Source organism: Passer domesticus, unplaced genomic scaffold, assembly GCF_036417665.1.
Source record: "Passer domesticus isolate bPasDom1 unplaced genomic scaffold, bPasDom1.hap1 HAP1_SCAFFOLD_288, whole genome shotgun sequence".
Classification (NCBI taxonomy): Eukaryota; Metazoa; Chordata; class Aves; order Passeriformes; family Passeridae; genus Passer; species Passer domesticus.
The window spans coordinates 1-22894 of record NW_026990067.1 but is presented as its reverse complement, the minus strand read 5'-3'; the positions used below and the strand labels follow the sequence as shown (position 1 = coordinate 22894).

General features: G+C 53.2%; 2 protein-coding genes across 5 annotated transcripts; one reads left to right on the top strand and one right to left on the bottom strand.

The window, feature by feature from the left end:
- Positions 1-543: 543 nt before the first annotated feature.
- On the top strand, positions 544-10735 carry LOC135292312 (kelch domain-containing protein 2). 4 transcript variants are annotated; one of them, XM_064406524.1, is made up of 14 exons: positions 544-702; positions 2168-2334; positions 3116-3195; positions 3991-4108; positions 5090-5205; positions 6304-6385; positions 6480-6563; positions 7460-7540; positions 7615-7673; positions 7864-7973; positions 8389-8461; positions 9061-9148; positions 9445-9497; positions 9925-10735. In XM_064406524.1, exons 2-14 carry the CDS (start codon positions 2179-2181, stop codon positions 10046-10048), a joined length of 1224 nt encoding a protein of 407 aa, XP_064262594.1. In that variant the 5' UTR covers positions 544-702; positions 2168-2178; the 3' UTR covers positions 10049-10735. The 4 variants fall into 4 exon arrangements, with proteins under 4 accessions (XP_064262594.1, XP_064262596.1, XP_064262595.1 ...); XM_064406526.1 differs by lacking the exon at positions 544-702 and adding an exon at positions 724-880; XM_064406525.1 differs by lacking the exon at positions 544-702 and adding an exon at positions 729-949.
- LOC135292311 (ribosome quality control complex subunit NEMF-like) lies at positions 10471-22857 on the bottom strand (the record flags this gene model as incomplete). Its single annotated transcript, XM_064406521.1, has 25 exons — positions 10471-11300; positions 11831-11910; positions 11998-12041; positions 12113-12219; positions 12819-12851; positions 13333-13524; positions 13599-13676; positions 13936-14089; positions 14560-14609; positions 14692-14734; positions 15215-15530; positions 15897-16017; positions 16438-16496; positions 16843-16900; positions 17781-17893; positions 18017-18079; positions 18411-18514; positions 19108-19196; positions 19649-19712; positions 20009-20194; positions 20618-20826; positions 21116-21193; positions 21366-21428; positions 22618-22693; positions 22787-22857. Coding segments are annotated over 25 exons (2529 nt in total), but the record flags the coding sequence as incomplete, so codon positions are not given.
- Between the last annotated feature and the right edge of the window lie 37 nt (positions 22858-22894).

Genomic DNA, 22894 nt, shown 5'->3' with positions numbered 1-22894 from the left:
CCAGGGTCAGTCTTGGAGTTGTTCAGGTGCCCTCAGGGTGATTTTTGGGGTCGTTCAGGTGCCACCAGGGTTGAATTTATGGAGGCCTGAGTGTCCCAGTGTTAATTGTGGGGTCGTTCAGGTGCCCCCAAGGTGATTTTTGGGGTGCCCCAGTGTTGATTGGGTGGTTCAGGTGCCCTCAGGGTGAGTTTTGGCATGCCCAGGTGCTCCAGGGTTAATTTTGGGGTGGTTCAGACACTCCCAGGGTTAACTTTGGGGAGCCCGGGTGCCCCCAGGTGAATTTGGGGGTGCCGATGCCCTCAGGGTGAATTCTGAGATAATTCAGACGCTCTCAGGCTTAATTTCGGGGCGGTTCGGGTGCCCTCAGAGTGATTTTTTGGGGTGATTCAGGTGCCCTCAGGGTGAATTCTGGGGTGTTTCAGACGCTCCCAGGGTTAATTCTGGGGCGGTTCGGGTCCCCTCAGGGTGAGTTCCGGCGTGCGCGGGTGCCCCAGTGTTAATTCTGGGGGCCCTTCAGACGCTGCCAGAGTTAACCCCGGGCTGCCCGGTGCCCCGGGGTGAGTTTCGGGGGCCCTTCAGACGCTGCCAGGGTTAATTTCGGGGCCGCTCGGGAGCCGGAGCCTGCGCGCTGCCGCCGGAAGGTGCCGCCCGCCCGGCGGATGTTGCGGCGCGGCCGCGGCTGAGGGCAGGAGCGGGGCCGCGGTAGGAGCGGGCCGGGGCTCGGGGGCTCCGAGGGACGCGGGCGGGCTCGGGCCGGTAACAGCGGCGGGCGGCGCTCGGGCGGCCGCCATGTCGCGGCAGTTGAGCGTGTGGCGAGGGGCCCGCCCTGGCTCGGGCATGTCGCGACAGGAGAGGCGGTCGTGAGGAGCCGCCGGCTGCGGTGTGTGAGGGGAGCGGGCAGAGCTGAGGGGGAGATGGCTGAAGGGACGCGGCCCAGCGTGTCTGAGGGGTAAAATGAGCAACAGAATGTTGTGCGTGTCTGTTCTAGATAAATGTTATGTCGCTGTTGTTTCTCCCAGGCGGTGAGGACACCGCTAGCTCGAAGCAGGCCGGTTTCACGGGGCTGTGGGCAAGGCTTGCTAATCTAAATTAGAAATCGTAATTAAAGCTCAGAGATAACCCCCCGGAGGTGGTGCAGCGTCTCCGTGGCGGGAGTGGAGAAAATTAAACAGCAAAAACCCCTCAGGAGCGGCGTGTGGGAGCAGCAGAGTATCCAGCCTGGATGCAGGGTGTGATTGCCCCTCTGAGGTCCTTTTCCCTGGATTTGGGGGCACAAATTTGGGCTGTTTGGCTTCCCTGGGCTTTGGAGCCGTGTTTTCCCAGCACAGGCTGGGGTTTGGTGTCTGCACGGGTCTGGAGCAGGGACATCGGCTCTGTGGGATTTAGTGTGGGATGGGGACATCGGCTCTGTGGGATTTTGTGTGGGATGGGGACATTGTCCTGCCCTGAGCCGCTGTGGAAGGTTTGTGTGGGGGACACCGAAGAGCTCTAGGACTTGCTGCTGTTGTGGGCAAAGCTGTCAAATTTATTTCCCTTTGGATTGGTGTTGGGGGTTTTTGTTTTTGTGTGGGTTTTTTTTTTTTTTTTTTTTTTTTTTGGGGGGGGGGGGGGGTTTTTTGGTTTTTTTTTTTTTTTTTTTTTTTGACATCGTGGGGATTTTTGGAATGGTGTGGTTGGAAGGGACCTTAATGCTCATCTTGTCCATGGGCAGGGACACCTCCCACTGTCCCAGCCTGCTCCAGCCTGGCCTTGGACACTTCCAGGGATCCAGGGGCAGCCACAGCTTCTCTGGGCAAATAAATCGAAGTATTTATAGAGCAGATTTTAAATATTTTTAAAAACGGACACTTTGGGTCACACTGGCAGCTGTAACCATTACAGGCCGTGCTCCCCTGAGGAGTCCCTGCCTGGAACATTTTTGACTCCATCCCGGCTTTTCCAAGCCCCACACTGTGTCAGGGATACCAGGGAAAGGTTCCACTATTCCAGAGGGTGCTGGCACTGCCCAGGCTCCCCGGGGAATGGTGACATTCCCGAGGCTGCCAGCGATCCAGGAGCTGCCAGGGATGCCAGGCTGGGATTGCCGGGGGTCTGCGCAGGGATGCCCAGGCAGGGGGGTCTGTGCCGGGCCGGGAGCTGAGGGAATTCCGCGTCCCTGTGCCTGCAGCACGTCCCGAGATGGCCGACGAGAACGAGGAGCTGCCGGCGGACGAGGAGCTGCCGGCGCCGGCCGAGGAGGGCTTCGAGCAGCTGGAGAACGACAGCCCCGCGGAGCGCAGCGGGCACGTGGCCGTCACCGACGGGCGCTGCATGTACGTCTGGGGAGGATACAAGGTACAGCTCCAGCCTGGGAACCGGCCCTTCCATCCACCCGGGCGCGGCTCTGGGGAGTTATTCCTCCCCCGGAACAGCTCCAGCCAGCAGTTTGTAACACGGCCCCCAGGGGTGTTTTGCAACGTTGGAATAAATCACGGGTGTTAAAGCTTGGCAGATGCACGGATTTTTGGGGTGTCGTTTGCCTTTGGGAAGAGGTGAAGGGAGTATTGTCTGATGGGAATTGTGCACCCTGGGAGTGGTGATTTTATTTGCACAACCGTATTTTTGGGTAGTAATTTGTAATTGCATTTTGTAATGCTAATTTGTCATTTTGGGTGGTAATTTTTTGGGGTGGCAAGGATCCCAGGTTTGTTGTTGTCACACAGGGGGGTGCGTGTGCTGCGGCGCCACAAAATCATTTCAGTGACAAAGTCATTGTCACTGAAACTCAGTTTCAGTTTCACTGAAAGTGAACTCAGTAAATGAACTCCTGTCATGGAGGGGGTGGGGGAATGAAAAAGGAGCTTTGGGCTCATTTCTGCTCCCTGGCTCAGGCTGTAAAACAGAGGTTTAACTTCCATTTACCCGTCTGGCTCTGCTGGGAGCTGATTGTCCCCAGCAGGTGCTAAATTAGGCTGATTGCTGCTCTCCACAGCAGTGTGGGAAGCACAGGCTTTGCTCCTGCTGTGATCTGTGCTGGGATTAGTCCCAGAGGGGTGCAGACATTCCCTGGAGTCTGTAATTCCATGTGGCAAACACCCTCCTAACCCTGCTTTTCCTTCTCTGACCTGTCCTGCAGAACGCCCAGGTCCGGGGGTTTTATGACTTCTACCTGCCTAGGGATGAAATATGGATCTACAACATGGAAACTGGAAGATGGTACAGTAAATCATTCATTTGGGGGAAAATCTGATAAATCCTTGAATTGGTGTGGAAAGGGACTGAGCAGGGAGAGAATCCCCTGACCTCTTTGTTCCCACCTATCAAACTCTTGTAAAAGTGTGTCAAAGATTTCAGGTTTGGGTTGTTGTTTTTTTTTCTGTGAAAGCATCCAATATGTTTTTCCAGGATGAAGTAGGTGAGGCAGCTGGGCCAGGCAGCCTGGACAGGAGTGTGTGACCATCAGTGTGAGGTGTTTTGGGATTCCTGGGACAGGGAATTGTCCTGCAGCTGGCAATTGTGTTTGTGCCACTTCTGATGCCAGTGGTGGTCAGGGAATCCCTGTTGAGTTCTCGGCCTTGTCAGGAGTTGTTTTTCAAGGTTGATGCAGCCCCAGAAGCTGCTCAGAGCTTTGCAGGAAGTCAATGCCAGCCCTCCCTGGGGTCAGGGACAGCCTGGGGCACGGGCTGGAATCTCCTCTCTGTGGTTACGACGTTTACAAACAGGAAAAATCCAGGAGCAAAGTGGGAACCTGCAGTTTACACAGGTGAATCCTCTTTGCCTGAGGATTCTGAGCATTCCAAGCTCCTGAGCTGGGCAGATGGGATTCCTACCCCCAGAAAACCCATGCATTAACTGAACTGCCTTTTCCCCACCCCTCCATCATAGCAGTTTTGTGAATTGTTACATCTGAAAAGGTGGGAAGAACTGGGAACTGTGGTAATCAAAACCCTCCAAAGAAGGCCATCCCTGTTCCCTGGGAGCAGGTGAGGGATCCCACCCTGGTTTTTGCAGGAAGAAGAGCAAGACTGAGGGAGATGTTCCCCCCTCCATGTCTGGCAGCTGTGCCGTGTGTGTGGACAGAGTGCTTTATCTCTTCGGGGGGCACCACGCCCGGGGCAACACCAACAAGGTCAGGAATGCCTTCCTAATGGAATAAAAGAATAATAGAACATAATCCTTTCCCATGGGGGTTGTGCCCTGGAAGCCTCACAGCACTGCAGGAACACCCCCAGCTGGCATCACTTCTGTCCTTGTGCAATTCCCCTCAGCAATTGGATTGTGTCCCTGCCTCTGAGTTTGCTGATTTTAAAAGATGGGAGTTGCCAGAGTTGCCTGAATAATATCAGGAACTGATCTGGAACTGGTGTGGGGTGGCTTGAAGTGTTTCTGTTCCCTGGAGTCTGTGGTAATCCCAGAATCCCAAAATCATTCATGTTGGAAAAGTCCTCCAAGATCACTGACCCATCACCACCCCTTCAACTAGAATTAATTAATGATCTTTTCTGATAGTCTGGCAATGTGGTTTAAATTAAATAGTTTTGGTCTATATGAATATGTAGTTTATCCATTTAAATATAAGATCATATATTTATTTTGTAAACATAAACTAGGAGTTGGAAAGTTCTTGCAGACAGTTTGAAACAAACCTCATTTGTAAGGGGTGATTTCTTCCCTTCCTGCTGTGGCATTCTCACATTTCAGTTCTTGTATGTGAGCATAGCAGCTGGTTCTCTTCCTGAATGCAGGGAAGGTGTAATACCATTAAAAAATGTCACTTTGTAAACTTCTGAACCATTTTTTAGTTGTAAAATGATTGTGCTCTCTACACACCTTCACTGTATCCCACAACAGCTTTTGGATGCTGAAACTCAGTGCCCAGAACCCTGTTAGTGGTGTAAAGGTGTTTGAGGTTGCAAAAAGGTCAGAACTTTTTGATTTGTGAATCCATCTTTTGTTGCAAATATTTTCAGTGCTCTACTTTTCAGCTAGGAAAAGAACTTTTCATTTATTACTTTTCTATACCAACACACGTAAATTAAAAGTTGCTATTTTAACAGCAGATTTAAGCTTTAAGCTGACTGTGAGTTAAAAAATCTCTTTATTTTCCCAGTTCTACATGTTGAATGCCAGATCCACGGACAAAGTGCTGCAGTGGGTGAGAGTGGAGTGCCAGGGGGTGCCCCCCTCGTCCAAGGACAAGCTGGGGGTGTGGGTGCACAAGAACAGGTGAGGCCCCAGCCAGGGCCCTGCTCTCTCTTGGCTTCTCCCTCCTCCTCCTCCTCCTCCCTGCAGTCACCCTGGGGCTGGCTGGGAATGTTCCCTGGAGAGGAGAAGGCTCCAGGGAGAGCTCAGAGCCCCTGGCAGGGCCTGAAGGGGCTCCAGGAGAGCTGCAGAGGGACTGGGGACAAGGCAGGGAGGGACAGGAGCCAGGGAATGGCTCCCAGTGCCAGAGGGCAGGGATGGGTGGGAGATTGGGAACTGGGAATTGCTGGCTGGGCTGGAATTGCCAGAGCAGCTGTGGCTGCCCCTGGATCCCTGGCAGTGCCCAAGGCCAGGCTGGACACTGGGACACCCTGGGACAGTGGGAGGTGTCCCTGCCATGGCAGGGGTGGCACTGAGTGGGGTTTAAGGTCCCTTCCAATCCAAACCATTCTGGGATTTTGGAGTTTAACTCTTGTGCTGCCTTGGCCACTCCGTGGAGAGAGCTCCCAGTTAGACTTGCTGTGGGATTTGCTGCAGAGACTCAGGAAAGGGACACACCCCTTGTGTGTCCCTTCCAGCCGGGGATGCTCCGTGGTGCTGTGGAATTGCCCTCAGTGCTGCTTTTTCAGCTCCTTGATGTGGGGAGCGAGCTCTCATTAGCACACCTGATAGCATCAGCTGAGATGAGAATCTCTGCAGGGCTGCAGTTGTGGGTGGTTAATTAGGTGCTGCAGGTTGTTTTCTGTCACTCCATAATCCTGTGGGAATTTCTGGCAAGGCCATGCCAGTTCCTAACACAGGCTGAACCCCAGAAGTAAAACTTGGAGGTAATTCCCACTGAAACTGCAGGAGAACAATGTGACAAAGGCCACTGTGCAGTGGCCAGGCTGCACACCCTGACAGCTTCAGAGATCTGGAAGTGGAGCAGAGCTTGGGAGCCTGGGGCTGGAAACAGCTCCAGAGGGACCCAGGGTGGGTGGGAGGGTCAGTGAGGCCACAAACAGAGCCCTCACCTGGGAAACCAAGGAGCTTCCCTGGTTTTCTGAGCACAGCCTCTATTTATATTTATATTAACAGATGTGACAGAATTTCTCACAGCTCTTGCTCTGTGTTTTCCTCCAGGCTGATATTTTTTGGAGGCTATGGCTATTTTCCTGAGGGGAAGCAACGTGGAACGTTTGAATTCGATGAAACTTCTTTTTGGGTAAGTAACCCTGGAAGCCATTTCTGGTTCAATTTTTACTGTTTCATCAGTGCTTGTTAAAAATTGTTGCTTCTTTATGTATTTTTTTTTTAAGAATTCAGGTCTTCCTAGAGGGTGGAATGACCATGTGCACATTCTGGACCTTGAAACTTTCACTTGGAGCCAGCCCATAACTACGGTAATTAATGGTTTGCTGTCAGTTAATCAAGTCACAGCTCAGTAATGTTATTTAGGAGTGTTCTTGGAGCCATTTCCACTGAATTTAAACCATTCCTTTAGACAGATTCACTGTGCAAAAAGAGGAAATTTGCCTTTTCTTTAGATCTGTCTTTGTCCATTTTTTCCTGTCCCTTGCTTTGGTCGATGCCACAGCTGCGTTGTGCTCAGGGCACTGGGGTTTGCTGTCACCCTCAGTGCCAGGGATGGTTGGCTCCTGTCCCTGGGGGGCTGAATTGTGGTCAGGAGACAATTAAACACTGCTAATTGCAAATACACACATTTGGAGTGTTCAGGAACAGGGAAATGGGCTGGTGTTGCCACAGGGTTGGAGGAAGTGAAATGTGAGACGAGGAGCTCCAGATTGCCAAAGAATTGCTCTGATTGCTTCATACAGGTCTTGAGTGGTTCAGAAACTCAAGAAAAATGGTGTTTAATGGAATCCCAGGATGGTGTTTAATGGAATCCCAGAATGATTTGGGTGGGAAGGGACCTTAAAACTCATGCAGTCCCACCCCTGCCATGGGCAGGAACGCCTTCCACTCGCCCAGGTTGCTCCAAACTGGCCTTGGACACTTTGATTTATGAATTTAAGGATTTATTATGTTGCTGTCTCATTTACAGTCTGTCTTCTGTGGCTGAACCCTGTGCTAAAATCAGAATTTATACACTTCAAGAGGGAAGAAATAAACCCCATTTTTAATGAGTTCTCTGATCTTCCATCCATCAAAAAACTGCCCACAGGATGATTTACTGGCCGTGGTTTTTCACTCTGATCCCTGCTGGCCTTAAATCTGAGTGGGGCTGAGCCTCTCTTGTCCTTGGTGACTGATCTGTGCTGTCCCTGTCCCTCCCCAGGGCAAGACCCCGTCCCCTCGCGCCGCCCACGCCTGCGCCACGGTTGGGAACAGGGGCTACGTGTTTGGAGGCAGATACAGGGTAAGGCAGCCTGGTTCAGCTCTGCTCAGCCCGGGCCTCAGCAGCAGGCTGAGCCACGCTCTGCTCTCTTGCAGGAGTCCAGAATGAACGACTTCTACTACCTGAACCTGGACACGTGGGAGTGGAATGAAATGTGGGTGTCAGACTGGATCCATGTGGAGTTCTTGGTGTCTAAAGAAATTCAAATTGTCCTTGGGTCACTGCAGTGTCCTGCAGATAATAATCCCAGGAATAACAATATCCTGAAAAATAATCAGGGCAGGAAAAAGAGAGGGGTTTTGCTGTCCCTGATGGTGATTTGGGGTGTTTTTATTGCCATCCAGACTCACCCAAGGCATCTGCCCCGTGGGCCGCTCGTGGCATTCCTTAACGCCCATTTCCTCGGATCACCTCTTCCTCTTTGGAGGCTTCACCACGGACAAGCAGCCCCTGAGTAAGTCATTCCAAAGGGATTTGGTGGTGGCTTTGTGCTCTGGAACAGCTGGGATGATTGCCTTGAATTCCTTCTGAATTCCTCCTGTGTGCTCCAACTCCTCATTCCGCAGAGCAGGAGTTGCTGAGATTAGAACTTCCAGCAACTGATCTGCTCCAAAAATGTATCTGAAAGTGCAAATTGCACTTGGTGAATTGGTGACAGCTTTACAGTTCTCCACCTTCACCCCCATGAATCTCTGTTGCATTAAACACCTGTTGTCAAACAGGAGCCAGTATTTTATAAGGTTTTTCCTAAAATACTTGATTTATCTAAGAACAGAAATGGGATGTGCTACACCAGAGTATTTGTATATTGCAGCAACTTCCAGAACTGACAGAACCCTGCTTTTATCTGGGAATTTGCTTGTTTTCAGGTGATGCCTGGATTTATTGTATCAGCAAGAACGAGTGGGTACAGTTTGAGCATAACTACTCTGAAAAACCAAGGTATGGCAGACTATTCCCTGGAAGTTGGGTACAGAAGGGGTGTGGAAACCCCTGGTGGTGGCTGTCAGAGAGGGGACCCTGGTTCCTTCTCACAACCCTGTGTCCCAGAGGTCCCACCATGTGTCCCAGAGGTGCAGGTTGTTGTGTGCTCCCAGAATTCCAGGTCAGGGCCACACAGGGCAGGCAGCCTGTGAAACAGCAAGAAGCACAGGATTTAGGGTTTGATCCTGGGATTTGGGGTTTGATCTGGCAGTGCTAACTGGAACCAGATCCTTGCTCTGCCCCCACGCAGGCACGGGCTGGTGTCACCAGGGTCCTGCCAGGGGCTCATCCTGTGCACAGCCAGGGCTGTTCCTGGCTTCCTGCTGAGGAATCAGGAGTTGGTGACGTGCCATTTAAAGCCCCACAACCTCTGTGATGCAGCAGTGTGGCATGGGAAACACGAGTCTTCCTCCCTCTGCTTAGGGAAGTGACCTGAGCCAGGCTGAGGAGTTACAGCACTGCTGCTTCCTGGTTTTCCCCCTGTGGCCTGGCTGGGATGAGGAGGGATCTTCCCAGGGCTGGGTTTGGGTTAATGCAGTGCTGCTCTCTGTTCCCAGGCTGTGGCACACGGCCTGTGCCAGCGAGGAGGGCGAGGTGATCATCTTTGGGGGCTGTGCCAACAACCTTCTGGCCCATTCCAAAGCTGTGAGTTGGTTTTGAGCTTCCCTTTCCCGTGGGATCTGCAGTGCTGATCTCGTGGGGATCACAAAGGTGCACGGACAAAGCCTGAGGGGGAAATGTCCCTCGGTGCAGATGCCTCAGGCTGGGAAACCTGAAGGCTGCCTGCAGTGTCCCTGCCCAGGCAGGCTGCAGTGGGATGAGCTTTAAGCTCCTTCCAACCCAGCCATTGTGGGATTCCCTGGCTGTGTGAGCCTGGGCTGCTCTGGCTGCTGCTGAGAGCCCACAGAACCAATTCTCTCTGTGTCTCTGCCTCTCTCCAGGCTCACAGTAACGAAATCCTGGTGTTCTCCCTCCAGCCAAGATCTCTCGTAAGGTAAGAGGGCAAGACTTCAGCATGGAACTGTCGTGTCCCAGCTTAGCTGGCAGGAGGAAACTCCTGGGAGGGTGGGGAGGCCCTGGTGTGGCTGTGGCTGCCCCTGGATCCCTGGAAGCATCCAAGGCCAGGTTGGGGGCTTGGAGCACTCTGGGATGGTGGAAGGTGTCCCTGCCCCTGGAAAAAGGGTGGAACGGGATGGGATTTAAGTCCTTCCAACCCAAACCATTCTGGGATCCTAAGACAAGTGGGGCAGAGTCACCATTAGACCTGTTCATGTTCCCAAAATACTGGCAACCATTTCTGCCTCCACGGAACGCCGCCGGAGCAGCAGCCAGGGCTGAGGTGGAGGATTCCCCTCACTCAGCAGCCCTGGCACAAGCTCCCGGCGCCGCCCCTCCCTGCTGACAGCAGCCCCGTGTTGCAGGCTGTGCCTGGAGGCCGTGATTTGCTTCAAGGAGATGCTGGCCAGCTCGTGGCACTGCCTGCCCAAGCACCTGCTGCACAGCGTGAACCAGCGCTTCGGCAGCAACAACACCTCGGGCTCCTGAGCCGGCCCGCGGGCTCAACCCTCTGTGTGTAGGTAGTTGCTTCTCGCCCTCCCGTGCATGTGAATGGCCTAGAGAGAACCTATTTTTGTGTGAGATGTTCCAATAAATGTGTTTGATGCCAGAGGAGCCTGAGCTTCAGCTGTAAGCAGGCGTGGGGTTGTGCACCCCGAGGGGTGAGGCCGACCCCGAGAGCGGGGGGATGTCCATGGGGACAGAGCTGGGAATGCCGAGCACAGCACGGCTCTGCAGTGTTGCTTTAGTGGTGTTTGGTGCACAGCTTCACGTTCTGCCACAGATGCTTAAGGTCAGAGAAGCAGGATCTGGAAGTTAGAAGGAGGATCTGGAGGTTGTCCCGTTGTCGGTCGATAAACTGTCGTAAACCTTGAGATGTTAAAGCACCACTACTTTCTGCTTGGCTGTAGTTTGGTTTTGGTTTTTTTTTTTGGAATTTTTATGTTGTGGAACTTCAGTTGTGAACCTTAGGTAGCAGATATTCTGCCCTGCGAGTGTAACTGAGAGTTTGTGCCTGTTCCCTGCCCCTGGAATAGCCCCAGGGATGTCCCCTGGCTGCAGGGACATGGAGAGGGGACACGGGGGACAGGGCCAGGCTGTGCTGCTGTGGGGAAGGGGGAATCATGTTTTAAGCTGTCTTCAAAAACTAATTAAAAACGTTGACTTGTAGAACAATTCCTGTGCTGTAATTCCTGAGATCCTGGGGGTTTATCCTGACTCCCAGCCCTGCTCTTCCTCCCCTCCACAGGTTCTGGCACAGCTGGGCTGGGGGGATCTGAGCCTGCACCTTCCTCTCTCCACAGCCAGGGGATGTTTGGGGGGAAACAAGATTCCACCTTCCCAAAGGAAGCGTTCTCCACTGGCACTGCCCTCCTGGAGGCTCTGGAATTGAACACCCTGGAGTTTTCCTGCCCCAAATTCCAGAGCCTTGGCCCAGCAGAGGGGAACGAGCGCTCAAAGAGAGAAGCAGCAGCAGGGGAGGACATTCCTGACCAAATGCCAGCAATTTAATTCCACTTTTATCTGCAATTTGTAGTATCAGAGTCCAGCTAAACCAGCAGGAATGCAGGCCCTGGCTGCTGGAATTCAGTCCTGGTCCTGGCTCTGTGTCTGTCTGTCCCAGCCCCGGGTCTGGTGTGGGGCCAGAGCCCCCAGCATGGAATCACTTCCTCTTCATGTTCTGGAGGTGAGGTGCAGACACTTTCACCTTCCCAGGAATATTTCTTGACAGATCTGTGTCCTAGGGAACAGGGGAGAGGAGAAGTGACCACAGCAGGAAAGCCTTTCTGGAGCACTGGCATGATCCTCTCCTTGGCCCCGGTGAGCACCAGGACATCTCCAACCTCAGCTCCAGTGCAAGCTCCTGCCCTGCTCCAGGAATTCCAAACCCAGAGGGTTTGTTGGAGATGCTGCTTTTGTCAGGCAGTGACACAGTGCAGACACAGAAGGCCCAGTGCTCCCACTGAGGCTCAGCTTCTCCTGGTCCTCCCCAGCCTGGGCAGCAGAGCTTTCCCAGAGGAGCTGGGAGTGTCCAAGGCCAGGCTGGATGGGGCTTGGAGCAGCCTGGGGTAGTGGGAAGTGTCCCTGCCCATGGCTTTTTAAGATCCTTTCCACCCCAAAGCACTGCAGGACTCTCTGACCTTCCCCAGGAGTACAAACTACTGCTGAACAAACCCAGCAGCACACAATGTTTTGGCAGCATTTCCTCCCAAAGTGGCAGCTGTGGCCACTCTGCTCTGCTCTGCAGAGGGGACACAGAGCCAGCCCCACCTTCACGCTGCGGAACAGATCCTTCTCCCGGGCACTGGCTTCTTTGGACTGCATGAAATTGTGCAAGGCAATCTTGGCAGCTGGAAAACACAGGGAAGAGTGAAACAGCTGGACTCCCCCACTGCCTGCAGCAGGCAGAGCTCAGGAGTCAGGCGCTCACACCCTACCTTTGCCCTTCTTCTGCGTGCCCGGGGTGAGCTTGACTTTATACCTGCCCAGAGGAGAGGCTTCTGTCAATACAACCAAGGCACCACGTGCCCCCCAGGAAGGTGCTGCACTCACTTGTAGTTGGTCATGGCTGTGTAGGGAGCACAGATGGGGACAGCGAAGAGCAGGATGTCCTCGGGGTGGGGCTGCCCCGTCAGGGAGTCCAGCAGGGCCTCGCTCTCCTGGGACACAAAGAGCTCCACTGGCACCTGTGCTCTGCCCTCCCTGGAGGCACGGGGCAGCAGGTGGCAACAGGCAGCCCTGAAGGGCCCTTCCAGCCAAACCATTCCATGGTTCCATGAGCATGGAACGGGCATGGAATTCCCAAGCCAGGATTTGTGACTGATGTGTTTCATCACTAAAATCACATCCTTGGCTGGGTCTTGGGTCACCCAAAGCTCCCCCAGCAGACACTGTTATCCTCCTCCATGGAGGAATTTAAAGGAATTCACTTATTCCCAGCCCTGGGCAACACCCACAGCCTGTCATTACACAAAAGTAATTACAGAAAAGTTTTACATTTTACATGTAAACAAACTTCTGAACTAAACCTGCAGCGCTCACTGTGTCATCCTCCAGAGCCACCAAGGCAAAACCAAGGGCAAACGTCCTTGGAGCCAGCTCTGGGTTTAAGGGGATGTGGAGATGAGCAGGGCAGGCAGAAAAGGAGGTTAATTTTTAAAATACAATTAAAGTGGGTTCAAACAGTCCTGGAGGGCTCCCTGTCCCAGTCCCAGCAGGAGCACAGCCCCACCTCAGCCCTCACAGAATGAGCATTTACCTCCAGTCCTGGCTGCTCCTGGTCCTGCTCCTCCTGCACACACAAACAGAGGACACATCAGGCCTGCAGAAAGCAGAGCAGCTTCTGCCTCCCCTTTCCCAAGAAATTCTTTAATCAGCAGGCCCAGAAAGCCCCATTCTCCCTGCAAAGAGGACTGAGCTCCTTGCACAACAAGGTGAGAGCAGCCCTCTGCCGTGGGAGGGAGGGTGGAGTGTTGCTTTCCAACCTCTGATTTGCCTGGCACACGCCGAGCTGGGAGGAGGAGATGGGCTCAGAGATAGCAAACCCCAGCAGCAGGGCTGGGAGCTGGGTCCCACAGGGACTGCTGCAGGGCTTGGGGCTGCTCTGGCATCCAGTGGGCTCCCTGAGCCCTGGCAGCAAACACAGAGCTCTCCACAGTGCCCAAAATCCAAGGGGAGCTGCTCAGCCTCCCAGGAGCCACAAAACCCCAGTAAGGGACAGACACATGGACAAGTGAGGAGAGAGCTGCTCACCTTCCCATCTCACTCCTCACCTTGTCCTCCTGCAGCTCATCCAGGGCTGGCTCCTGTGCCTCGTGCAGCACAATTCCTGCTGGGAGGGTCTCCTTGCCCCCTCCTGCTGCACGATGCACGGGTTTGGGTTTCTGCTGTTGCTTCTTTGCCTCTTCTTTTGTCTTCCCCTTCTTGCCTTTTTTCCCTTTGTCCTCCCTGTTGGAGCCTGCAGACTGTGGTGACACAGGTGGTCAGGGCTGGTGACCAGAGCCACCACACCCCGGGGAAGGGACAAGTGCCCCCTCACCCCCAGCAGCTTCATGATGAGCTCCCGGTCCTCCTCGTCCTGGTCCCTGTACTTCTCCTTCATCTTCTTCATTTTGCTCTGCAGCAGGAAACACCAACAGCTTCAGAAATGACAACTTTTAGCAGAGCACTGCAAGCACAGATGCTCTTTCCTCCCCAGTATCCCAGACTTTCAGAGCAGTTCACCAGTAAGCGAGGCACTGGTTCCAGTGAGCTCCGTGCTAACCCCAGCACCATCATGGGAGCCCCCTCAAAGCAGCCACAGATCCCAAACCCTGGCATTGCTCTCCCTGTTCCCATGCCAACAGCTCAGCCAGCTCCCCCTGCTCCCTGCCCACCTTCTGGCCCCGCTTGATGGGCTGGGGGGCTGGAGCTGCCTTGGGGCAGTTGGGAGCAGCCACAGGCTGGGGCTCTGGCTCTGTCTCCTTCTGCTTCTCTTCACACAGCTCCGAGTTCTCAGAGTTGTTCTGCTGCTTCTTTTTCTTCATTTCTCTAAGGGGAACAGTCACAACACCCTCATCTGCTGTGATGAGAGAAGCTGCTGCTCTCCTGACAGCATTCCCACCCTCATTCCCTGCCACAGGGACCCAGAGAACACTGGAAACAGCCCCTCCTCAGAAAAACCTCTCCCTCCCACCAGTAAAACTGTTCCCAAGCCAGCATTCCCAAAGGACAGGAGCAGCACCACACCCTGGAAATGCAGGATGGACAACGGGCATGGACTGGGGTGGGTACAGATGTGCCCAGGCCATGGGGAGGGAATGGGGAAGAAGCATTTACCCAGAGCAGCTGGGGCTGCCCCTGGATCCCTGGCAGTGCCCAAGGCCAGGCTGGACAGGGCTTGGAGCAGCCTGGGATGGTGGAAGTGTCCCTGCCATGGCAGGGGTGGAATGGGATGGGATTTAAGGTCCCTTCCAACCCAAACCACCCTGGGATTCCCTGGAACAGCCAGGGGCTCTCACCTCCTCTCCTTGGCAGAGAGGTGCCTCCGGCCCTGGGCCCTGCTGTCACCCTGAGGAGGGAAAGGCAGCTCAGGGCAGGTCCTGCCCAGCAGCTCCCACTGCCCTGGGCCACCCCTGGAGCGGGCACCTTACCAAGCTGGGCTCTTCCTCTTTGGGGATGATCTTCTGCAGGGATCTGTGGGGACAAGGAAAAGGAGCTCATCAGCAGACGTAGGGCAGCTCACCATGGACACACCAAGCACAGCCCAAATTCAGCAGCCTGGTTCTAACTTTCAGCTTTCCAGAGCTTGGCAATCCCAGCTTGGGTGACTGGAAAAGGCAGGAACACTGGGATTCACTTTAGAAAACAATCCTAGCTCTCTGCCAGCTCCTCTCACACACACAAGCACCAAACACAGCCTGGGCACCGAGGGAGCCCCAGAGAGCAGCTTCCCATGGGCCTCAGCCATCCCTGCTCCCTGCACCCTCCAAGGAGTCCCAGGGACAAGAGGGAGCCGAGCTCATCCCACAGCCTCAGCAGAGCAGAGGCAGCTCAGGGCTCAGTCTCCAGCATTCCCATTGCTGAGTGTGGAAAGAAGGGATGGCAGAGCATCCCAGCCTTGTCCTGGCAGTGCTTTAGGGGACCCTCAGCTGCCCCAGCTGCTGCTTCTCTCACCTCTGGGGCTGAAGGTGTGACAGGTCGATTGTGGTGTCTGGATAATTCACCTCTTCCTCCTTCACCTCCCCCTTGGGCTCTGGATGCTCCTCCTCAGAGTCTCCATCCTCCTCCTCCTCGGAGTCAGCCTCTGGAGCAGGAGTGTTCCCTCCTTCCTGCTCAGCTCTGCCCTCCTCTTGGGTGCTCTCAGCTGTGGCTTCCACATCCTCTGGAACTTCCACATCCTCTGGAGCTTCCACATCCTCTGGAGCTTCCACATCCCCTGGAGCTTCCCCAGCCTCGGCTTTTTCCTCCTCACTGCTGCTGTCTCCTCCATCTGGGGCATCCAGGGCAGGAAAACACAGGAACACCGAACTGATCCATCATCCCAGGATGGTTTGGGTTGGAAGGGACATTAAAGCTCCTCCAGTGCCACCCCTCCCATGGCAGGGACACCTCCCACCATCCCAGGCTGCTCCAAGCCCTGTCCAGCCTTGTGCACTTCCAGGGATCCAGGGGCAGCCACAGCTGCTCTGGGCACCCTGTGCCAGGGCCTGCCCACCCTCCCAGCCAGGAATTCCCAATTCCCAATATCCCACCCATCCCTGCCCTGTGCCAGTGTGAAACAATTCCCCTTTGTCCTGTCAGTGATCCCAACTGTGGGATCAGCCAGGGCCTGAGGGATCCCCCAGGGCCCCCATACCTAAAAGCTCCACGTCCTCAGCCAGCAGCTCACTGGCACTGCTGGGAACCGTGTCCAGCTCCTCCTCCTGCACCTTGACCCTCCTCTCCTCGCGGTGCCTCCAGACACAGCTCTCATCCACCTGGGAACGAGGAGCCTCTGCGTCAGGCCTGGGGATGCTCACACAACACCTCACTCAGCCTTTCTTCCCTTTTGAACACTTCCTGCCATCAAAAGGCAAGAAAGTCGAACCAGACCCAAGTGTGCCAAGCCCACGAGCCAGGGGGACACACAGGAATGTTCAGATTCCAAACAGAGCTGGGAGCACAGCCCTGGCAGAGGCAGGAAGGCCCAGAGTCTGCTTGGGATGCAGACAGAGCACACTGGGCTGAGATGGAAATGAAAGCACAGCCATTATCAGCAAGAAGCTCTTTATGGGATTTTTCCCAGTGGGAAAAGAAGTAATTGGGAATACTCTGATAAGCAAGATGCAGAAAATAAACCTCCTGCAGCTCAAAGCAAATTACAAAAGCCAGCAGGAGCTGCATGGGAAAAGCTGTACCTTAAACAAGAAGCTGAAGCCCATCATCAGATAGGAAGGTGGAAGGAAATTCTTTTTCCCTGAAAAACAAAGGGAGAGTCTCATGAGGAGGTTTAGCACCATGCTGCAGGATGTACTTCCAAAAGTCATTTTTATTAGAGGCTTCAGGCTACCAAAAAATTACACTGGGGCTTTTTTATCTCTGGGATGAGAACAGGAGAGCTCAAAAGCAGCTGAGTTAATGAACTTCTGCCCAGGGCTCAGCTCAAACTGCTGCTGCAGCTGCCTGATACTCAGACTAAGCCATTCCCAACAGATTTCTGGGATAATTCACCTCTTAGAAGAAGATTGGGATCTGCTGCCACTGCAGGACAGCCCAGCAGTTTTGGGAAAACATCCCAGTGCCACTGCTCCCTTGTGCCTCACCTCGGATCATGAAGCTGCCAGTAGTGAGATATTCTCCCGTGGGGGCAGTTTTAGAAACCTAAAAAAAACCACAATAAACTGTAAAAAATCTCTGTGACAGAAGGCCAACATCAGGTGACAACAGCACCAAGAGAAACACTGGCTGAACAGGAGCTGAACTCCTGGGAACAGCTCTGCAGGATTCCATATCCAAGGGCCTCTTCCTCTCCTTAGCAGGGAATTTTCCTAAGGAATATTTCAATCCAATCACACCCAATCCCTGTGTTTTAGGAGTCCTGGGTGAGTAACTCAGGAAATAAACCCAGTATTTACTCAGGAGCATTCAGGGAATGACGCCTTGAGAAGGCTGAGCTAGGACAGAGGCTGGATGGAGCTCCAGAATAAAGCAGGGATTGATTCCAAGGATCTCCTCCATGGATCCACCTCGGGCAGCACCAGAGCCCAGCCAGGGCTGCCCCCAAGATGAACCCAAATGGCCCCAAAATGCACGAGCGCTGCCGGGGTCTCTCCCTGGGCTCAGCTCTGCTCCATGTGCACATTGCAGTTCAGTGTCCAGTTCCAGCTGCAGCCCCTGCAGTCCCACCCTGCTTGTTTTTCTCTCTGCAGCCCACGGGCTTTGTGCTCCTGGGCTGGGATTGGGATCATTTGTCCTTGGTGCCCAGCTGGAGCAGGAATTGTTTTGTGTCCCTGCTCTGTGCACAGAGCTCAGAACTACACACCATCAGAGCCATGCCCTGATGTGGAGCCCAGCCCCACACACTGAAGCAGCTCAGAATCTGAAAATAGAAAAGCTGAAACCTGAGGCATCAACCAAACCACCACAACTCTGGAGTGATCTCCAGACCCTCACACAGAAGTCTGATCCACACCCGTGGGATCTGTCTGGGCTCACCCCCAGCTCCCTGGGGAGCAGTGCTGCAGGGTGGGGCTGTGCTCACCTGGCTGTGGGACACCCACCAGGCGCTGGTGACCACGCGCGCGTCCCAGGCAGCGCTGTAGCACAGGGCCATGGTCCCCGCCTCCGTCAGCGTCCGCGGCGGGATGGGCTCACCTGGCAACACCCAGCACACCAGCAGCCATCAGATCCTGCCCCGACCCGGCCTGGGAGCTTCCCAGGAAGGACTGGCACCCATGCCAAGGGAAGGCAATGCCAGCCCCAGGGCTCCACAGGTACCTGAGGGGTTCTTGATGACGCAGCTGGTGGCTCCGTGCAGATCCGCGTGCACGTAGATGTCCCCTGGGAAACAGGAGACTTCCCTCAGATCCACACATCCCAAGGAAGTCTCTAATGTTAGATGGAAATGCCTGGTCTGGCTGCAAGGGGCAGCGTGGGGACACAGAAGCCTTTTAGCCCATCCTTGTCCCAGGGAGATTCAGCTCCTCTGCTCCTGAGGGGAGCCCATCCAAGCTGCTCTCGCCCCGTGGCACCAGAGGAACTCCCACCACCAAAACTCCCTTTGATCCAAGGCCCAGCTCAAGGACAAAGCAGAGGGACCTTCCCCTGTCACTCCTGGGCACTCACAGAAGTGGGAAGGAGGAGGAAAGCCCCCATGCCTCCATGGGCTCACCTGGTTTGAGGTAGCGCTTCACGATCAGCTCGTTCTGCTGCTGATCCCTGCCAGCAATCACCAGGTAATTCTCAGAGCTGATGAACCACAGGAACTTCTCAAACCTGCCAAATTCCAGCAAATCCACAGTGTGAGTAACACCTGGAACTAACAGGACATTGCACAGGTGGTTTTTGATAAAAACTCTAAATATCCATCTTAGCACCTACAATTTATGAGACTGAAAATATTTTTACTTCTATCCATAGGCCTGAGACATAAAACAAGGCATGGGGCAACTACACATCACTGGCAGGGAGATTTGGAGATGGAACAAGAAGCACAGCCCTCCTATTTATTTTTATTTTTATCATTAAAAGCTTTGAGGTTTTGTTTCATCTGTTTGTTTTTCAAAGCAAAGAAGCCGAGAATGGTTTGGAAGGGACCTTAAAGATGATCCAGTCCCCCTGGACCACACCTCCACTGTCCCAGGGTGCTCCAAGCCCCATCCAGCCTGGCCTTGGACACTGCCAGGGACATGGCAGCCACAGCTGCTCTGGGCTGCTGTCCCTGGGAACCATTCTGGGATTCTCTGACTCTTTAAGGAGTCTCCATGCAAAGTGCAGTGCTCAGAAATCCTAAGAGCTCCCTCCTAATCCAGCAGGGTAGCTCCATCCTGACACAGGACATGAGAGAAGGACAATGGAGCTGTACTTGCCAATAGACCTTTCTGGCCTTCTGGATGGTGGTGACAGTCTGGACTTCCCTCAGGGTTTGCTTTGTCTTCTTCTCAGCTGATTTAAAAGCCTGTTTGGACAGAAAGCACCATCACCATGCAGCAGGAATCACAGAATTCCCCACTGAACACTGGGAAAGTTGGTAGGAAATGGCTCTGGACTTGATCCCAGTGCAGGCTCCAGCCAGCCCTGCTCCTAAATCTGCACCCTGGAGCTGCTCCCTGAAATGATCAGCTCTGGGACTGGAAGGATTTCCACTGATTTTGCACTCTGAGTCCTGGTCTGTCAGTGTCTCCACCTGCTCTGAGTATTCCCAGTGCTACTGGTGGAAAAGGAGGCTCCATCAGGGATCTGCAATCCTCCACTGAGCTCCAAATGTCAAGAACAGAACAACTCTGGGTGATTGTTTTTCCCTTTCATGTTTTGTTAGGGCTGCTCAGATCAGGTCAGGATTTCCCACTGAGCAGTGGCAGGGATTTTCCTTTTAAATATCTTCTAAAATCCAAGGGGAAAAAAAAATACCTTTTCTGCAGCTTCCACTGTCTTCTGAGTTTTCTTGGCTGCATGTCTTTTGTGATCATAGTACCTGTGAAACACAAGTGTGTGTCCTGAAGTCCCAGCAGATCCACTCCCTCATCCTTCTCCCACCATCCCAGGCCTCTGCCTTTTGCTCCATGAGCAGAACTGGAAAACTCAACCAATGTGAGCCACAGAGCAGCTGCCCTGCACCAGGGAATTCCCATCCCAGAGCTCAGGACAAGCTGCTATTTCCATTTTCAACAAGATATCCCAAAACCCTTCTTCCTGCAATATTATCACCAACAGCTAGGCACCCAGAGAAATTTCTCCTTCAAAAAACACATATTTACTGAAAAATCTTACTTTTTGGCATTGGCATAGGCAGACAAATTGAGATCAACATCAACCAATAAGGGTTTGTTTTTCTGAGGCTTCTTCAACTGTTTGGTTTTATTCTTTTTCTTTTTTCCCTTTGGTCCTTCTGTTTCTTCCTTCTCTATGTCAGCACCATCCTCCTCCTCTTCCTCTTCAGATAACACATAGGGGTTCCTAAAAACACATGAGATCATAAGGCTGAGATAAGAGAACTGGTTAATTTTTAATCCTTGGTGCAATGTGCTCTTAACTGAATTCTCTCAGAAGTTCAGAAATGGCCCAAGGAGCCTCCAAACCCTTCACACTGTGCAGACGCAGGAAGCTTCATGTGCCAACCCTTTTTTGTCCTGGAGTCAGCCAAATTTGGGGGGAAAAAATAAAACAAAAGCAGAAGATAAAGAGCCCAACCTTTCCAGTGCAAGGAACTGACTGAAAGCAAGTTTATTCTACAAACTGCCATTTCTGAAAGCGAGGTAACCAAAAATTCACGGATTCACTCTGCCACGTCCCAGCAAACAAAACACCAAGACTTCTGGCTACAGAAAAGCAATTTTGGGGTATTTTTGAACCCCTGAGCTCCTGAAGCAGCGCACTCACCTGAGCAGCATGGTGATGTGGTTTGTCTGCAGCTTGAGCTCCTTGATGGCCGTGGCCACGGGGTCCCCCTGGGCCTGGGCCTCCTTGACGATGGCGCCGATCTCGGCCCAGTCGATCTGGTTGGCCAGGGCGCTGCGCACCACGCGGATGGCCCTGTCCACCACCTCCAGGTTCACCTCGATCAGCTCCCCCTTCAGCTGGTCAGCTTCCTTGGGGACAGGAGCAGCTCGCAGCCCGTGCGGCCACACACGTGCTCAGCAGCAGTTGTGGTGACAATGGAAGCAGAGGTGAAGGGATCCAGGGATGGAGTGAAGAGGTGGCACAGGAGGAGATCCAGCTCCAGTGCTGCCAATCCCTGGAAGTGCCCCAGTGCCCCAGGGACAGTGGAAGGTGTCCCTGCTCGTGGAGCTGCATGGGATTGAAGTTCCCTCCCAACCAAACCATCCCATGGTGGTGTGATTGTGCATTTTTTTAATTAAAACCCAAAATCTGTCTTACCTGAGCCTGCTGGAGAGCTTCCAGTCTGTGCTCATGGTCCCTACGGACATTTTCAAGTTTCTTCAATGCTTGTTTTTCCTTTTAAATACAAGATGGCAACAAAAAATTATATAAAATTATATTTATATATAATCTTGCAGTGATTATCTGATGCCATTACCAAATGGCATCAGGTAATCACTGCAAGAAGCAAGAGAGGCCTCTGGAAATGTGGAGCCCCCCCAGCTGCCCAGGCTGGATGAGGACACACCTGCTGCAAGGCCTTCAGATCGATCTTCTGCCCCTCCAGCTTGGAGTAGAACTCATCTGTAGCCTGCAGGAGAGAGTCAGGTTGGAGAATGCCCAGGCTGGCCCGACTCAGAGCAGGCACAGGAGGGTCCCTGCAGAGAAGGGGCTGCAAAGCACCCAGAGAGGTGACAGGGGCTGAGACAGCCTCCAGGAGCTTTCCCATTTCCCTTCCCACGGGAGGAGCCCAGCAGGACACTCAGGGCTGAGTCTCACTGCAAACACAGAAGGAAAACAGTGGCCAAGCAATGGCTCAGCTAAGAAATGATGGAAAAGCTGCTTTGGTTCAGATTAAATGGTTGCAAAGGCAGATCTGCCTGCCCTGAACCCCTGCTGCTCCACTGGGTCACCTAAAAAAGCACAAAGACCCAGAGTGCCTAAGAACTGCTCCAGCTGTGCTTAAAGCACAAGATGAGGGAGGTTTGGGGCTGTTTAGATCATCAGAGGGACTGGGGACAAGGCATGGAGGGACAGGACACAGGGAATGGCTCCCACTGCCAGAGGGCAGGGATGGGTGGGAGATTGGGAACTGGGAATTGCTGGCTGGGCTGGAATTGCCAGAGCAGCTGTGGCTGCCCCTGGATCCCTGGCAGTGCCCAAGGCCAGGTGGGACAGTGGAAGTGTCCCTGCCATGGCAAGGTGGCACTGGGGGAGGTTCTGAGACCCTTCCAGCCCAAACCATCCCGGGGTTCTGTGATCAGTGAGGGACATGACAGAAATTGAGGCAGGAAGCAGGGCAGGAGCGTGGAGTGGGAATTCTGGAGATAAAGTCAAGAACAAGAGGCCAGTTAATGACTCCAGATGTTAATGAGTCGAGCAGCAGAAAGGACAATGCCCAAGGAAACCCCAAATAGGAGCCCTGAGGCTTTCAGAGCAAGAAGAGGAAAAGTGTAAATGTGATGTCTGCACAACTGTGAACTGCAGAGACAACTCAGATTCCAGCTCTCCAGAACACAACATCTGGGACTCCCTGACTGGAAGCCTCCCCCTCCCTCACGGGTTCCACACTGCAGGATGAGCTCAGGGGCCAGCACTGCCCAGCTGCAGCCCAAACCCCTGCTGGGTTGGCTTTTTCTCATCAAACACTCATCCATGAAATGATTCATCCCTTCCAAGGTCTCTGTGTTCATTAACAGCCCCTGCCCTATGTTTTAATTACTCTTTTTAGCAGCAGTCAATTCAAGCACTCAAGTACAGCATCAGCAAAAGCACTGTACCTTATTGAATGAGTCAAATTCCAAGTAGGGACATTTTGAATGTTGAGAAAACAAGAAAGGATGAAATTCCTCATATCTGTAAAATACACATTTGATATTATCACCTGAAAACTAATTTCTGTTATGCAGATTAGTAGAAAGAAAGGGAAGAAATACTTCAAATATTTACGTGTAGATATCTTCTGCTGGTTTATCTGGTTCCAGACTTGGCTTCTTCTCCCTTTTCTGGATAACATAACCCTGAAAGCAAACAAAAATATCATTTTGTCTGTGGAAA